At 45.6% G+C, this 18,119-nt stretch overlaps 2 protein-coding genes across 2 annotated transcripts in view; one reads left to right on the forward strand and one right to left on the reverse strand.

Moving 5' to 3' along the window:
* The window catches only part of BCO1 (beta-carotene oxygenase 1), an 88,285-nt gene that overhangs the window by 30,921 nt on the left and 39,245 nt on the right, over positions 1 to 18,119 (reverse strand). Inside the window, 2 exon segments of the mRNA XM_043436672.1 lie at positions 1,487 to 1,615; positions 6,766 to 6,874. Of these exon segments, the coding sequence (XP_043292607.1) occupies positions 1,487 to 1,495 (9 nt within the window). The 5' untranslated portion in view covers positions 1,496 to 1,615; positions 6,766 to 6,874.
* The window catches only part of PKD1L2 (polycystin 1 like 2), a 112,823-nt gene continuing 107,238 nt past the window's right edge, over positions 12,535 to 18,119 (forward strand). The window contains exon 1 of the mRNA XM_043437182.1: positions 12,535 to 12,835. Within this exon, the coding sequence (XP_043293117.1) occupies positions 12,535 to 12,835 (301 nt within the window). The remainder of the gene's footprint in view (positions 12,836 to 18,119) is intronic.

Here is an 18,119-nt window from a genome sequence, read left to right on the forward strand (position 1 = left end):
AAAATCTCAAAGAGTCAAGAGTCTAGCAAAAGCCCCTGTCCCCCAATCAATGTGGGGGTCCTTTCTTCCCCACTGTCTCTGAAGGCATTTCTGTTTGACCCACATTTTCCATTCAGCCCCACAATAACTTGCCAGTTTATTCTGCTGTCTGGTTTAAACATGTGTATCCATGTCAGAGTTATTTATTCCTAGGTTGTGAAAGCTGAGTTCCTGTGAGGATTAAAGGAGAATGTCTGGCATACACTGAGCATTTGGGAAAAAATTACACTACCAAAGGCGGCAGCTCTGGTGCAGAAGTAAAGAGCTCAGGGCTTATGGGGATCAGAAGACCTGGGCTCTATGATTTAAAAACTGTAACTCGTCACACGACCTCTCTGAACCTCACTTTATTCTGCCAAGAGTTGGCAATGTCCGAGTCATGGGGTTTGTTGAGAGGATCAGACTGAAGCTATAAAGTGAAAACATGACCATGTTCTCCTTGTCCATTTTGTATATTCAGAAAAGCAATGGGCCCCATCCATGGAGAATATTTTCTGAGTCAAGCACTTGGTGAAGCACTCTGCATGTACTGGCGTGCTCTGGCCTTATATAATCCTGTGACATGGGTGTTCTTAGCAGCGTTCGGGGGATGAGAAAACTCAGAGAAGACAACAAGGTTGCCTTGGATCACACAGCTACTAAGAGATAGAAGCCAAACCAGGAAGTCTGACTTCAAAATACACACTCTTGACAATTTCACACAGCTCCGATGAGTGAGGGATGTTTGCTAGGTTTCTACTGAACAAAGTAATGGGTGGAGGACCCCAAGAGGGCCAGTCTTGGGTTAATATGTTAGCCTCACTATATACAGAACACTGAAGAACCCCAGCAAGCTCTCTTCATTCAGGTTCCAACTGTTCCTCAGGGCAATGTTATGGTGAAACAAAGGATTTCTTACAATGGTGATAATAACTTGATCGTTACAATAGATCCCCATATTCATTATCTAGAGCTGCCATCACAAAGTAGCACAGAAGGTAATTTTCTCACTGTTCTGGAGGGTGGGAACTCCATAATCCAGGTGTCGGCAGGGTTGATTTCTTCTGAGGTGTCTTCTTGGCTTGTAGACAGTCTTCTCAATGTGTCCTCACACGGTCATCCCTCTGGATGTGTGCATCCCCCAGGGTCTCTGTGCGTCCACTTTTCCTCTTAAAAGGACACCAGTCAGTTTGGATGAGGCCCACCCCAATGGCCTCATTCTACATTAATCACCTCTCAAAGGCCCCACCTCCAACACTGTCACATTCTGAGGGGCTAGGGGTTGGGACTTCAACATATGGAATGGGGAGGGGCACAGTTGAGCCCACCACAACATCATGAAGGCACAATGACAACTTAATACAGAATGTGTTGGCTGAAAGTGACAGAACATCTGCTGACACACCAAAGACATGCATTTATCTCGGATATCAGGTCACCCGGGGGGCTCGGGGGCTCGGAGGCTCACCTGGGTCATCTTGCCAGGCTCCCACCTCCCACACTGCTTCCTCAGGGGTTAGTTTTTCACTCTTGGGCTTGCTCAGTTTTGCTCATGAACGACTGCCTTCCCTCCAGGAATCATGTCCTTGCAGGATAACTACAAAAGTAAGTAGATAAGATGGGGACAAAGCAGGCATTTTTTTTTTTTTTTTACACTTTCCTCTCTTTTTGTGCTAGAGAAAACTCTTTCCCATAATCCCCTGAGCAGATTTTTCTTAGTCTCAGTGGTTGAACAGTGTCACATGACCTCCCCTAGTCCAGTCCCTGGCAAAGAGGAACAGCAGTGACCCAAGTTCCTTAAATCCATCAAAACCCCTGAGGAGCATGTTGCCACCTGAATCATACCAGGATTCCATCAGCAAGGAAAAAGGAGGCAATGGCTTGTGACAGGCAACCCACAGTGTTGGCTGCAGGCAGTACAATGTTCATGCATCCTCAGATTTACATTTCCTTAGCACCAACTATGGGCTGAAAATGCAGCAGCGGGTCAAACAGGAAGACTATTCTGTGCCTTCTTGGAACTTACACTGACTCCATGCCAAATTCTGAGGATACAGAAGTGATTAATGAGAGTCAGTCCCTGCCTTAGGCTCTCATGATGTTCTTTCAGTTTGGGGGCTGAGTTTGCATATCCCACAGGACATACATCTCCTGAGGCAGTTAGAGGCGGTGCAGTGGTTCACGGGGCTGCCTTCATGCCAAACCTCATCCTCTGTCTTTATAAACAGAGATAACAAGCAGCAGCTGCTATTTCCCAAGAAGCTCTGGCATCACTCTGGAACCATAAAAGCCTGACCACTGCTTTCTATGTCTTTGCTAATATGGAAGAATGGACAAGTAGGAGCTGTCTCCTGGCCTGTCCTCCGGCCTCTGATAAATACCACTCACTGGATGCTTGACACGTGCCAAGAAGTGTACTAAGTGTCTTATTAGCCATCTTTTACTTACTCTCTTCGAGGGGCTCATTAGTAATCTTATTTTTCCAACCTCAGAGATGTGGAGGAATTGGATCAAGGTCAACAGCTAGTCAGTGCCTGTTCCTGCCCAGTACCCAGTAATGCTGCCCACTTTTTGAAGCTGTGGGTTGAGGAACAGAGTAGATATGAGAGCAAGAGTAGGTGTTTCACAATTTCTAAAATGCCTTAAAACGGGACAAAAACTGGCCAATGCATAAGCGAACAGGACAAGGGGAATATGAAGGGAAGCAGCTCTTTGTACGCAAGCGTTTTGGTCATTTATCGATGTGTAACAAACCACTCTAAGACTGAGTGTCTCCAACATACAGATGGCCAAAAAACACATAGAAATATGCTCAACACGTGAATTATTGTGTGTGTGTGTGTCAGTTGCTCAGTCACGTCCGACTCTTTGCAATCCTATGGATTGTAGCCCATCAGGCTCCTCTGTCCACGGGATTCTCCAGGCAAGAATATTGGAGTGGGTTAGAGAAATCAAAATCAAACTATAATGAGGTACCACCTCATACCAGTCAGAATGGCCATTATTAAAAAGTTTGCATGAAACAAATGCTGGAGAGACTGTGGAGAAAAGGGAACCCCCTCCTACACTGTTGGTGGGGATATAAACTGGTGTAGCCACTATGCAGAGCAGTATGGAGGTTCCTCAAAAAAGCAAAAATAGAAATACCATATGATCCAGGAATCCCACTCCTGGGCATATATCCGGAGAAAACCATAATTCAAAAAGATACATACACCCCTATGTTCACTGCAGCACTATTTACAATAACCAGGACATGGAAGCAACATAAATGTCCATCAACAGGTGAATGGATAAAGAAGATGTGGTACATATACACAATAGAATATTACTCATCCATAAAAAAGAACGAAATCATTCCATTTGCAGCAACATGGATGGACCTAGGGATTATCATACTAAATGAAGTCAGTCAGACAGAGAAAGACATATAGCATATGATATCACTTATAAGTGGAATCTAAAATATGGAACAAATGAGCCTATCTACAAAACAGAAACAAACTTACAGACACAGGGAGCAAATTTATGATTACCAAATGGAAAAGGTAGGAGAGGGGTAAATTAGGAGTTTGGGATTAATATATACACACTGCTATATATAAAACAGAAAATCAACACAGAAACTCCACTCAACATTCTGTGCTAACCTAAATGGGAAAAGAGTCTGAAAAAGAATGCATGTATGTATCCATATAACTGAATCACTTTGCTGCACACTTGAAACCTAAACAATATTGTCAATCAACTCTACCCCAATATAAAATAAAAATTAAATTAAAAAACACTATTAAATGAAAAAAAAGACTTAGTGACTTCAAACAACAGCCATTTTGATCGTGTCTGTGGGTTCAGTGGGCTCAGCTCCGTGGGTCTGCAGTGCTCTGGGGGTCAGTCCTCTGTTTTCACTGTTTTTTTTGGTTCCGGGCGTGGTTGGGAATCCTCTGGCAGCTGACTGGGACTGGGCCTGGGCCTGGGCCTCTCTCCCTCTCCATGTGGTCTCAGGGCCCGTCACTCACTCTCTCCCTGAGATCTATCAAGACAGCCAGAACTTCTTCTGTGGCAGCAGAAGCCCCCTTAAGGTGAGTGCTTCAAGAGAGAGGAACCCAAAGATACCAGTCTCTGTTAAGGCTGAACCCAGGACTGGCAGACCTGGGCAATTCTAGCAGGTGGATGGTGAAGAAGCAGGGATGATCCTGCCAGGGACATAGTAAGAGATACTAACAACTCTAAGTGTCATTTATTGAGAGCTTCCTATGTACTGGGCTTTCTTGTAAGCCTTTTGTACAAAAAAACTCATGTCCTCCTCACAATAACCCTAGGTACCGGTGTTTAGCTCCATGTTACAGATAAGGAGAGTGAGGCACAGAGGAGCTAAGTAACTTTCCCAGTACACGGAACTGGGCTTTGAACCCAGGCAACTTGGCTCCAGAGCTGTACTTGCAACCACTGTTTCAATTTTCACTCCATCTGGAAGGGAAGACAGAGTGGAAATGAACAGGGTTCATTTAGGGTTTAGGGTAGGAAGAATGGGACTTTATACTGTAGGCAATGGTGTCCTAAGTCAAGAGGCCACGTCCAGGAAGACATTTATGTGGGAGTTCTGCTGTCTTGTCAAACACAGTAGCTGCTAGTAGCATGTGGCTATTTAAATATAAATTAATTGCAATGTAATTAAATTCCTCAGCCACATTTCAAGGGCTCTAGACAGACTTTATTTTTGGGGGCTCCAAAATCACTGCAGATGGTGACTTTAGCCATAAAATTAAAAGACGCTTGCTCCTTGGAAGAAAAGTTATGACCAACCTAGATAGCATACTGAAAAGCAGAGACATTAATTTGCCCACAAATGTCCATCTAGTCAAAGCTATGGTTTTTCCAGTAGTCGTGTATGGATGTGAGAGTTGGACTATAAAAAAAGCTGAGCCCTGAAGAATTGATGCTTTTGAACTGTGGTGTTGAAGAAGACTCTTGAGAGTCCCTTGGATTGCAAGGAGATCCAACCAGTCCATCCTAAAGGAAATCAGTTCTGAATATTCACTGCAAGGACTGATACTAAAGCTGAAACTCCAGTACTTTGGCCACTTGATGCGAAGAACCAACTCATTTGAAAAGACCCTGATGCTGGCAAAGATTAAAGGTAGGAGGAGAAGGGGATGACAGAGGATGAGATGGCTGGATGGCATCACCGACTCAGTGGAGATGAGTTTGAGTAAACTCCAGGAGTTGGTGAAGGACGGGGGGGCCTGGTGTGCTGCAGTCCATGGGGTCGCAAAGAGTCGGACACAACTGAGCAACTGAACTAAACTGAACTGTAGACACGTGCAGCTGGTGGCTGCTATATTGGACAGTGCAGATCATCATGCAAAGTTCTTCTGACAGTGCTGAGTTAGCCGGAGAGCTGCCAGGATGGCATTTATATGTGACTCGGGCAGACAGAAGCAGGTATGACTGCACAGCAAGCCAGTTTGGAGGGCACAAGGGTCAGAGAAGCACATGGTTCACAATGGTAAGTATGCTGATGGTCCAAGTAGTCATTCATTCATTCACTGACGTATTCATCTGTTCCACAAGTACAGAGTGCCCCCCGCCGGGGGTAGCAGTGGCACATCAGAGCTGACAAAGAGGCAGGAGTGAGAAAGCCTCTAGGGTAAGGAACATGGTGAGGAGAGGGCATGTCCAGAAGGCTTCCCAGAAGGGGCAACGCTGAGCTGAGAGCTGAAGGATAACTGGGAGTTGGCCATGTGGAGAAGCTGGGAAGAGTCCAAAAGGGGACCCAGCTTGGGCAGAGACCCAGAGGCATCACACAGCCTGGCCACACCACCTCATACCAGATCATTGAAGGAGTGGGCACCCAGGAGAGGGGAGGAGGGATCGGGGGAAATGGTGGGCAAGAGAGAGGGAAGCGGGGAAGAGAACTGCTCAGACTTGAAGCATTGGAGGCTGGGGTTGCTGAGAGGGAAGCAGGAAGAAGGTTGGAGTTCTAGGAGGTGCTGACTGGCAGGGCCCTTCCCTGAGCTGGGTTGAGTATCCTCTGGGCCTCCTCCCAAGTCACACACACACGTTTGCACAAGTTGGCCATGTTGCCTCCAGCAGCAATCCAGAGACTTGGAAGAGGACTCCCTCCCAGAGGGCGGAGGGCGGAGTGCAGAACCACACGCCATCTGCCCTCTGGAGGGTCTGAGAGGCTCTCAGGGGGAGCAAGAAGGCGTGGTCTCCTTCCTCGGGAAGGGGGAAGGACGGGCATTCCCAGATGTGTGCCCCGCTTTGTGCTCTGTGCTCACCAACCAATTTTCTTATCCCGGCCCAGACCCAGCAGGCACTACAACTGTCCCCTCTTTATGGAGGAGGGCTTCCCTTGTGGCTCAGCTGGTAAAGAATCCACCTGCAATGCGGGAGATCTGGGTTCAATCCCTGGGTCGAGAAGATCCTCTGGAGGAGGGAAAGACTACCCACTCCAGTATTCTGACCTGGAGAATTCCATGGACTTGCATAGTCCATGGGGTCACAAAGAATCGGACACAATTGAGCGAATGAACTGGAAGCGACTCTCTCCAGGAGTTGGTGATGGACAGGGAAGCCTGGCGTGCGCAGTCCATGGGGCTGCAAAGAGTTGGACACAACCGAGCGACTGAACTGAACTGAACTTTATGCAGGAAGCAACTGAAGCTTTTGAGGTTATAGCCCTGGGTCAGAAATCACACAACATGCGGCAGGGGTGGGTGACTGAACATGGGATCCTCTTACCTGGTCATCTGGGGAAGGAGGCAGGAAGAGGAGGCTACCCTTCCCTGAGGCCACTTTTTCCATGGAGTAAGTTGCATCCATAAAGCAGTCTTGGGATCAAGAAGTAAAGCTAAATTGAAAAGGAAAAGTTCTTGTGTTATAACAACAACAGCCTTGGGGGTTTCCCTGGTGGCTCATTGGTAAAGAATCTGCCTGCCGATGCAGGAGACATGGGTTCAATCCCTGATCCCGGAAGATCCCACATGCTGAGAGGCAACTAAGCCCAGTTGACACAACTGCTGAGCCTGTGTGCTAAAGCCCGGGAGCTGCAGCTGCTGAAGGCCTGGAGCTTGAGAGCCCGGGCTCTGCAACAAGAGAAGCCAGCGTGATGAGACGCCCTTAAACTACAACTTGAGAGTCGCCTCCACTTGCCACAACTAGAGAAAAGCCTGTGCAGCAACAAAGACCCAGCATAGCCAAAAATAAACATAAATAAATAAAATTATTATTATTATTATTTTAAACTACTAAAAACAAACAAAAAAAGACAGCCTCAGACTTCCCTGCTAGTCCAATAGTTAAGACTGCGCTTCCACTGCAAGAGGCATAGGTTCGATCCCTGGTCAGGGAAGTTCTGTATGACAGAATTTTTTTTTTTTGGTACAGCCAAAAAAATAAATAAAAAAACACAGCAGCCTTATTTCGCAATTCTGTATCTTCTACTAAAATTATGGCCTAAAATGAGTTAATGTTTCCCTTTTGGAGATAATGTTATCATATCTAAATTACTTTGCAGTTTTCCAATTAAGCTAGCTTTTAAATGATGCCTCTAATTAGCCATGGTGATAAGCTGAACAGAAAATGTGGATATCTTGGATAGCAGGGTTCAGGGTGACAGACAAAGTCCCAGCAAAGGTGGCAGCTGCCTCCCCTAGGGACAAGCATTGGTGGGGAGTTCCAGAACACAGGATGTAAGGAGCAGGGGGAGAGCCTCCCTGGGACTCCAGGAGCAAACACTTCATTGCTAAACAAAGACCATAAATTGTGCCATTAACATTTAACAGGATTTGTAACTTCCTCAAAGTTCTACTAAACAGCAGAGGCCGGTGTCATATAGAGTATGACAGGTAGAAGAGTGGGAAATCACAGCTCCTGACCTCAGGGAGCTGACGTGACCTCATGGAGAAAGGAATGCAGGTAATAATAATAATAACCACACAGATGTACTGTATATTATCATTTATATAAAACGAATTTGTCACACTTGGGAGGTAGAACTGACAAGACTAAAATACAGTGGGCATTAATGTAAATGGAAGTAAACTGTTACAAAGACGTGGAATAAGTGGCACTTAACTCCTGCATCACCCGAGAAGGCTTAGGGGAAGAGGTTTACAGTTGAGCTATTCTTGAAAAAGTGTGTAAGTGTGCAAATGTGTAAGAGAAGGCATTCTCAGTAGAGAAACAGCATGTGGAAAAGAGTGGTGGTGTGGCTGGCCGTGGCAGGCCACCCAGTGGGAGACAAGGCAAGGTCCTGCAGTTTATGTTGGTTCTGGGGTACTGGTACCAAATAGGAACTTGGCAATCTGGGGGCCTCTGCCTGAGACGCCTCTTCAACTAGCTCTCCCCCAACCCCTACCTCTACCCCATTCCTTTCTAGTCCTTCAAGATCCAGGTTACCAGGCACCCTAGAGTAGCAAACAACCAGGTGTACATGAGCAAACCTGGAAGGCTCATCTACACAGATGCTTAAAAAATCTAGAGAATACCGCCCACTATTCCAGTGACAGGTCGTTATCAGCTGCTCAGAGCTGGTCCCCAAGTACAGTACTGAAATCATCAGAAAAGCGTGCAGGACACGACTCAGCTGTGCAAACATGTTTCTCGGAATTTGATCCAGCAGCCTAAGCCTTCATGTGGGATCAGCAACATGAACAACAGCGAGATTATTAATTTGGTTTAAATAGGTGTTGAGTCTATAGCAAGAATCACAGAGATGTTCATGCCCTGTGGGCAGCATCCCAGTCCCAAGAAGAGACTTGTCTGAGCGTGGCTCTTCCAGAAGCAGACGCGGAGACCGAGATTCCAGTGCACAGATGGTTTATCTGGGGTGGGAACCCAGGACACGCCAGTGAGGGAGTGGGCAGTGAGACCGGGAGGGCAGACATTGCTGATGTCATTTAGTTGCTGAGTCGCGTCTGACTCTGTGACGCCATGGACTGTAGCTTGCCAGGCTCTGCTGTCCACGGGATTTCCCAGGCGAGAATACTGGAGTGGGTTGCCATTCCTTTCTCCAGGGTATCTTCCCAACCCAGGGATCAAACCTGTGTCTCCTGCTTGGCAGGCAGATTCTTCACCACTGAGCCACCCAGGAAGCCTGTGGTGGACATTAACAGTGCCTTATCAAGGCCATTACCATCCGGGACAACTGAGCTCCCTCGGCGGGGGGGAACTCTGGAGATGGTGTGAACATGCCTCAGAGTGATCTTGAGAGAGCTGAGGGATTGACCCAGCAACTTTGGTCAATAACGGTGAGAGTTTCTCCTGAGTGGCTAACTTCCAGAAACTTTCATCCCGTTCCTTGTGTGCAGAGGGAGGCAAAGAGCCATGGGTGCCTGCATTGAGAAGCCTTACATGCCAGTGTCTGCTACAACCCTCAAGAGATAACTCAGAAGACGTTCATAGCAGTGTTGACTAGGATAGCAAAACTGAATAGATGGAGAAAATCACACACAAAATCTAGCAAATGGGAATGGACTACTAAAGGTCCATTCAGGAGAGACAGCCACCACCATGCTGATTTCAAAGCCATTTAGCAAGGTGGAAAAGACTTACTATAATGCTAAGAGGGAAAGGCAGGATTCAGTGTGAGCTAGTTATATGTGTACTATGATTGTGCCTGAGTAAAATGTTTATCTTCAAGAGAAGAAGCATTCAAAGGAAGCACAAAGAAATGAAAATGTATTAGGGGGATGAAACTGAAAATTCTTTCGCTTTGTAGTCTTATTGATCAAATAAGTGACAAAGATTCAATATGACCAACAAAAACACCAATTCATGTAGAATTGCACTGTTTTCCAAATAAACTGCTTGCACTTGAGTTCTTGTCTCAGGTTTCTGAGGGAAGCCAGACTAACGTGGGTCTGTTCCTAGGACTGGGATGTCTGGGCTGCAGGGCATGAACAGCTTTCTGGTTCTTTTTACGGACTCAATGCCCTATTTAAACCAAACCTGCTCTCTGTTTTCACTTGCTGATAATGCAAATCAGGATTTGGAGGCTTGGGCAGCTGGATTGGATCCCTGGAATCAGGCTCACATGGGTCCAGTCATGTTCTGTGTCTTTTCTTCACATACACAGAGGTTAAGGCACATTGAGAGCTGATATCACCCAGATGAATTCTGTGCCCAGGAGTCTGCAATTAATCAGAATATGAAGAACGTGAAAATGGAATTTAGCCTGCAGATTTGCAATCCTTATCTAATGTCACCAAGCACATTTCATGAGGGACATAAATTAAGCCTTTACCCAGGAGATACACTATCTCTGCTTGTGGCCTTCCACATAGTTTTCTAATGAAAGTCATTTGTTGCTTGGCCCCTAGAGATAAGAGGCTAGCTCTGCCCAGCCGGTGTTCCAGCCTGTGAGTCAGCGCTGACATCGAATCCCACCCAGAGCCCTGCCTGGCAGAACGGCTCCTGAGGGCTTGGAAGTCTGCTGGAAATGGAAACTGGGTTGGGGGCGGGGGTTGGTTTTCAAGGGTCAGCCCCAGGGACCTGGGACGGGGCCAAGTTGGCCGGTGCGACTGAGTCCTACTGTGTGCCAGCCAAGGGACAGACAGAGATTAAGAGACATCATTCCTTTTCCCCAAGAAATGCACAGAATAAAATAACCCAAGTGTACCTCAACAGAAAGATGGATAAACAATGTGGTCTATATTATCTGCAGTTAAGGAATAAAGTGAAAACTTTGAAAATATTATGCTAGACACAAAGGTACACATATGATTCTGTGTATATGAAACATCCAGAATAGTTATGTCCATAAAGATAGAAAGTCGTAGTTGCCAGAGGCTGGGGGAGAGAGGGATGGGAGTGAAAAAAAAAAAGTGGTAACTTAGGTCAGAACGAGTTAACAGCTTAAAACCAAACATTAGACAACTGTGTTTTCTAAAGCCGTTGGCCACCCTGCCACGAGAATCCATTTATCTGATACCTTTTCTGAAGGCTCCAGAGTCCCACCATGATGCATGGCTCCCTTCTCCAACCTCACATTGCTAACTTCCTATGCAGCCCATCTCATCCAGTGCTGCGTTTTGTCATAATGGTATAAATTGGGGCCTGGTGTCACCCCATTACAACCCAAATGGCCTACATAGATATCTTTCCAAAGAAAAAATTCCCTAGAGAAACTCTGGCATTTTCCCACTGCTAAAGTATCATAGTAATTTTGGCAAACTTAATTAATCTAGAAAGTTATCATGAACAACAAACACTACCCAGAAAGGCAAACGAAAAGCTAAGGTGAGGATATAACATATCTGAAAGACCCTTCATTGAACATTTATTCTATAAACTTTTTAGGAATGCCCCCCCCAAAAAGGAATGAAGCATCAATACCCGCTATAAGACAGATGAACCTTGAAGACATTATGCTAAAGTGAAAGAAGCCACAAAAGGCCACATAGTGTAGAATTCCATTTAGATGAAATTTTCAGAATAGTGGGTATATAGGATGTACCATATTTTATTAACCAATTTTCTTTCAATGGATGTTTAGGTTGTTTCCAATCTTTCCTTCTTACAAAATTCTGCAACGAATAACCATATGATATTTCACATATGTATGAATTTCTCTGTAGGTAAAATTCCTAGAAGTGGAACTGCAACATTACAGAGCTTTTGCTTTTAAAATTTTAATAGATGTTTTTTGATAGATATTTCTACACTGCCCACAACAGAGGTTGTACTAATTTATAATTCCAACAGCAATCAGTGAAAGAGCCTGTTTCCCCACATTTTGGGGGTGTATTTGGAAACACTGTCAGGGACCAATTCTTATAGGGCCTTGAATACAAAGCCAAGAGGCTTGAACTTGATCCATTGACCATGGAGAGCTACCTGTTGCAGGGTTTAGACAGTGGGTGAGGAATGGCAGGTTTGAAGTTTTAAAAGCTTATTTTCATGATGACATCATATAAATTGTGTAGGAAATATTTACTCTCAAATAGCCATGAGTGGCAATGTGATGAGTCAGAGAGCAGAAAAAAGTCTTCATTAGGATTGAAGCCACGCTGGGAGAATGTGATTATCATCTGGGCAGAGTGGCCACTCCAGACACTAGAGCTGGATATGAGCACAACTTGGTTTCTTTACCATCCATAACTCTAGCTTTCCTGCTGTTTTTCTTTCATCGCCTAGTTCCCTCAAGCTGATGGCTCCTCATGAAACATTTAGCCCTGAAAGGTAATGACATAAAACCAATAACCAGGAATTTTTATCAGAAGCTAACAGTTGACCCAATGACAAGCAGACAGGTGATACAGCAATGTTATCTTTCTCTACAAGACTGTTTTGCAAAGTAATTGGATTTGGAACTGTCATGGAACAAAGAACTGGGGGAAGCAAAAAGGCAGACACATTCATTCTGAGTGTTTTGTCTCTTAAACAAGAGGTTAGTCACTATGATGTGATACAAAAAGAGGAGGAAAGATGGATGGCAGTCAGTTGTGAAGGCACCAACATATGAAGGACCTGAGCCCTCCACCCAGATGCTCCAGTCGAGGTTCAAAGATGAGCACCTTGGCCGTGGTACTCCTGGGGCTTGCTCTGGGGTTTGGGGCCATTACTGCTAAGCCAGAGGACGGCAGCTTTTGCTCTAAGAGCCAAGTGGCTTTCAGAGATGCTTGCTATGAATTTGTGTCTCTCGGACGCACCTTCTATGGTGCCCAGAGCTGGTGTGAGGGGCAAGGAGGCCACCTGGTCTTCATTCGTGATGAAGGCACCCAGCAATTTCTGCAGAAGCACCTCTCCCAGGACAGGGAATGGTGGATTGGACTCACAGGGAACTCAGCTCGGAATGAAACTGCAGAAGGTAGGTGCTGTGATAATTATACTTTATGGGGAGTTTGTGGCTGTGGTTCTCACCATAGCTTCTTATCCAGAGCTCCATGGAACAAATTAATATGTGCCAATTCTCATGATTAGGAGATTCTCCTTTTGGTTGTTTTGTGGATCAAATGAAATAATTCTTGCTCAGTAGCTAGCAGAGAATCTGGCACACAGCTAACGTGCTAGAAATGTCCTTTTCTTTACTTGTGCCTGTGAGACTAGCTGTGGCATCTTCAGTTCTTGGTGGAATAGTGTTGGGCACTGTCCTGAGGGCTTCACGTCCATTTTCACACTGAATCCTTATCATAATTGATGAGAGTTATAACTGTTGTCCCTACTCGACAGACAAGAAAACTGAGCCTCAGGAAATAATGACTAAGCTATTTCCAAAGCACTTCCATATGCCTTTCCTTACTTGTTATGAGGCTGAAGTGGGTTAAGTGCTTAACACAGTTCAGTTCACAACAGAACGTCTCATGTTAATGGTTGTCCTGGAAACCCGTCCTTATCCTTCTCTCGGTTCTTGGTGGAATAGTGAGCCTCTCGTCAACCCCTGCACGTTCAGGTGAGTTCTCTTTGCACCTGCAGGACCTTGTCCACTTCTGGCATGACGTCAGTTCTTAGGTGTCTTCCCCCACTCTGTGAACTCTTCAAGGGAAGGAACGGTATTCTGGCCATTTTTGTTTTCCTGGGGCCCGTACATAACAAAGAATGGGTGTTCATACTTAAGCTTTACACCTGCCCCCACAAGGCAAGCACTGCTACACTTATTTTATGGACGGGGAAAACAAGTCCAGAGAGAGGACATGACTTGCTCAAGATGACAGTGTCCTGCCAACTTGCATTGCCCTGTAGAAGCTGCTGGGCTTTAGCAATGAGTAACTTGGTCTGGGCTGAGCACCTGTGGAAATGTGCCAGCGTGGATGGAAAGGCTTTAATAAAGGAGCAGCCGGCAAAGCTCAGTTTAGGAAACTCACAACCAGGAGATCTGAATTCTAAGATGCATCTTCAGGTGACATCCGTTGAATGGTTTCTTGTTTTGTCGGCACAGGAAGTGTGGATTTCAGTATATCAGACACTCGTTCACACGCAGTTAAAGGAGCACGTCTGCGTTAATTTACTCATTTATTATTGGCTGTGCTGGGTCCTGGCTGCCGCATGAAGGCTCTCTGGCTGCAGCGAGTGGGGCTGCTCTCCGGTTGCAGTGGCTTCTCTTGTCTGGAGGTCGGGCTCTAGGGCGCGCTGGGTCCCGCAGCTGTGGCGGCGGGCTCAGTAGTTGTGGCACACGCGCTTAGTCGTCCCACAACATGCAGGATCTTCCCAGGCCAGGGCTCCGACCAGTGTCCCCTGCATTGGCAGGTGGATTCTTTACCACTGGACCACCAGAGAGGTCCGGAGCATGTCTGTTTAAAGTCTCCAAGGGACACTGCATGGCTGTTACAGAAAATGGGGTAGATCTGAGGAGGCTGGTAGGTCCCGACCTTCCGCATTCAGTGTTGTTTAAGAAGCAGGGGACTGTCCTGGCTGTGTGCGGCACCATGGCATTTGTGTACTATGCTATGTACTGTTTGTGTACTAGATTCCAGGCACTCTACAGGCTGATATGTGGAAACCATTTGTTCTGGAGCTATTTGCAAGAATCATAACAATGATGGGAGAAGTCTGTAAGTTGAAACAGGGAAGATGTTTTCTTTTTATACCTTTTTGCTCTCTTTGAGTCTTTAACCATATGTATGGATTCCTTTTCCTCTAAAAAATGGTAAATGTATTTTTAAGTCTTCACAGTAAATATTTCATATCCAGTGCTTTCGAGATCTCTGGTGTTCTTGATATACTTACACACACACACACACACACACACACACACACAATCTCTCTCTCTCTTCTTCAGTAGTCTTGTCAGTGTATTCAAGTCTCTGAAGAGTTTCATTCAAGCAATGAAAACTACTTCTACTTTAACTCATTTCTGTCCACATATATCTAACAAGTCCCCCTGTTTCTTTCTGGAACATCTCTCACCATCCCAAGGCACACTGCTATGCTCTTTTTTAGACTGTGCTTAGACATTGCTGGAAGCATCATTTATTTAGGGTGAAATGTCCTATAGATATCAATTAGGTCTAGTTGGCCCATTGTGTCATTTAAAGTTTGTGTTTCCTTGTTAATTTTCTGTTTAGTTGATCTATCCATAGGTGTGAGTGGGGTATTAAAGTCTCCCACTATGATTGTGTTATTGTTAATTTCCCCTTTCATTCTTGTTAGCATTTGCCTTACATATTGCGGTGCCCCTATGTTGGTTGCATATATATTTATAATTGTTATATCTTCTTCTTGGATTGATCCTTTGATCATTATGTAGTGTCCTTCTTTGTCTCTTTTCACAGCCTTTATTTTAAAGTCTATTTTATCTGATATGAGTATTGTGACTACTGCTTTCTTTTGGTCTCCATTTGTGTGAAATATTTTTTTCCAGCCCTTCACTTTCAGTCTGTATGTGTCCCTTGTTTTGATGTGGGTCTCTTGTAGACAGCATATATAGGGGTCTTGCTTTTGTATCCATTTAGCCAGTCTTTGTCTTTTGGTTGGGGCATTCCACCCATTTACATTTAAGGTAATTATTGATAAGAATGGTCCCGTTGCCATTTGCTTTGTTGTTTTGGGTTCGCGTTCATACAACCTTTCTGTGTTTTCTGTCTAGAGAAGATCCTTTAGCATTTGTTGAAGAGCTGGTTTTGTGGTGCTGAATTCTCTCAGCTTTTGCTTGTCTGTAAAGCTTTTGAATTCTCCTTCATATCTGAATGAGATCCTTGCTGGGTACAGTAATCTGGGTTGTAGGTTGTTCTCTTTCATTACTTTAAGTATGTCCTGCCATTCCCTTCTGGCCTGAAGAGTTTCTATTGAAAGATTAGCTGTTATCCTTATGGGAACCCCTTTGTGAGTTATTTGTTGTTTCTCCCTTGCTGCTTTTAGTATTTGTTCTTTGTGTTTGATCTTTGTTAATTTGATTAATGTGTCTTGGGGTGTTTTGCCTTGGGTTTATCCTGTTTGGGACTCTCTGGGTTTCTTGGACTTGTGTGACTATTTCCTTCCCCATTTTAGGGAACTTTTCAGCTATTATCTCCTCGAGTATTTTCTCATGGCCTTTCTTTTTCTCTTCTTTTTCTGGGACTCCTATGATTCGAATGTTGGGGTGTTTCACATTGTCCCAGAGGTCCCTGAGGTTGTCCTCATTTCTTTTGATTCTTTTTTCTTTCTTCCTCTCTGCTTCATTTATTTCCACCATTTTATCTTCTGCCTCACTTATCCTATCTTCTGCCTCCGTTATTCTACTGTTGGTTCCCTCCAGAGTGTTTTTTATCTCATTTATTGCCTTATTCATTTTTAACTGACTTTTTTTATTTCTTCTAGGTCCTTGTTAAACATTTCTTGTATCTTCTCAATCCTTGTCTCCAGGTTATTTATCTGTAACTCTATTTTTGTTTTCAAGATTTTGGATCATTTTTATTATCATTATTCTAAATCCTTTTTCAGGTAGATTCCCTATCTCCTCCTCCTCGTTTGGCTTGGTGGGCATTTTTCATGTTCCTTTACCTGCTGGGTATTTCTCTGCCTTTTCATCTTATTTAGATTGCTGTGTTTGGGGTGGCCTTTCTGTATTCTGGTAGTCTGTGGGTCCTTTTTATTGTGGAGGTTTCTCCCAGTGGGTGGGGTTGGATGATTGGCTTGTCAAGGTTTCCTGGTTAGGGAAGCTTGTGTCAGTGTTCTGGTGGGTGGATTTATTCTCTCTGGAGTGCAATGGAGTGTCCAGTAGTGAGTTTTGAGATGGGTCTATGGGTTTGGTGTGACTTTGGGCAGCCTGTATATTGACGCTCAGGGCTATGTTCCTGAGTCGCTGGAGAATTTGCGTGGTATGTCTTGCTCTGGGACTTATTGGCTCTTGGGTGGTAGTTGGTTTCAGTGTAGGTATTGAGGCTTTTGGATGATCTCTTATTAATTAACGTTCCCTGTAGTCAGGAGTTCTCTGGTGTTCTCAGGTTTTGGGCTTAAGCCTCTTGCCTCTGGTTTTCAGTCTTATTCTTCCAGTAGCCTCAAGACTTCTCCATCCATACAGCACTGATAATAAAACTTCTAGGTTAATGATGAAAGGATTCTCCACAGTGAGGGACACCCAGAGAGGTTCACAGAGTTACATGAAGAAGAGGAGAGGGAGGAAGGAGATAGAGGTGAGCAGGAGGAGAAAAAGGGGGATTCAAGAGAGGAGAGACAGATCTAGGTTGTACTCTGTTCCCTAGGTGTTCTCTGTAGCCCAGAACACCCACAGAGATTCACAGAATTGGATTGAGAAGAGAAGGGGGAGGGAGGAAATAGACGTGATCTGGGGAGGAAAAGGGGCGCTACAGACAAATATCACTGGCGCATGTGGGGAGCACTCGCAGTGTTCCGGCCACACTGGGTTTGCCCCCGCTCACGGTGTATGTGCTTTTCCCGTCTACACTGCTCAGGCTCCAGGCTGCTCTCCAGGGAGTGGGCCCTGAGTTGCGTGCACTTCCCAGGCCTAAGCCGCTCAGGTTCAGGTTTTTGGGTACTCCACAAAGGCACAGGCTCAGTTGGGCCTGCGTTTTGTGCCTTCCCCGTCCGAGCAGCTCAGGCAACTAGGAGCTTGACGAGCGCACTCTCCCCGGGTACAGCGCGCCTTCTCCCCTCTGCGGTCCCAGCCTCAGTTTCCGGGCTCGCTGGTCTGGTGCACCTTGTGTTTCTTCTGGGGAGCTAGCTGATCGCTGGCTGCTACCCTCCCGGCGGATGTCAACCATCCAGAATCTCAGGAAGTCTTTGGTTAGAGACTGGAGGCCTGTTTGCAGTTTGGTAGGGGATGCCTTCTCTGGGGCCGAGTTTGCCCCTTTCCCCTCCCCCCTGCCTCCTGCCTCTGGCGGGGGATGGGTCCGTCCACAGCCGGCTAGCTCTTCTCTGGTATTCACTCAGTCCTTTGTTCTGGGAAGGGGTGGGTAGTGCCTTAGTTTAAGGCTTTTCGCAGGTTAATTCTCTCTCTCTTGCTATCCCACAGTTTAAGTTGCTATCTCACGTTAGCTCCCTCCGATTGCCCTCAGGGCATTTGGGCCCAGTCCTTACCCTAAGCAATGCTGCCCGCTCCTCTCTGTTCAGCCCCCACTTGCTGGTGGCGGATGCGGGCGTTTGGGGTACTTTTCTACTGGGAGTTGCTTTTAGGCATGTAATCTGTGGGTTTTATTTTTCCTCCCAGTTAGGTTGCC

Source organism: Cervus canadensis, chromosome 18, assembly GCF_019320065.1.
Source record: "Cervus canadensis isolate Bull #8, Minnesota chromosome 18, ASM1932006v1, whole genome shotgun sequence".
NCBI classification, from domain to species: domain Eukaryota; kingdom Metazoa; phylum Chordata; class Mammalia; order Artiodactyla; family Cervidae; genus Cervus; species Cervus canadensis.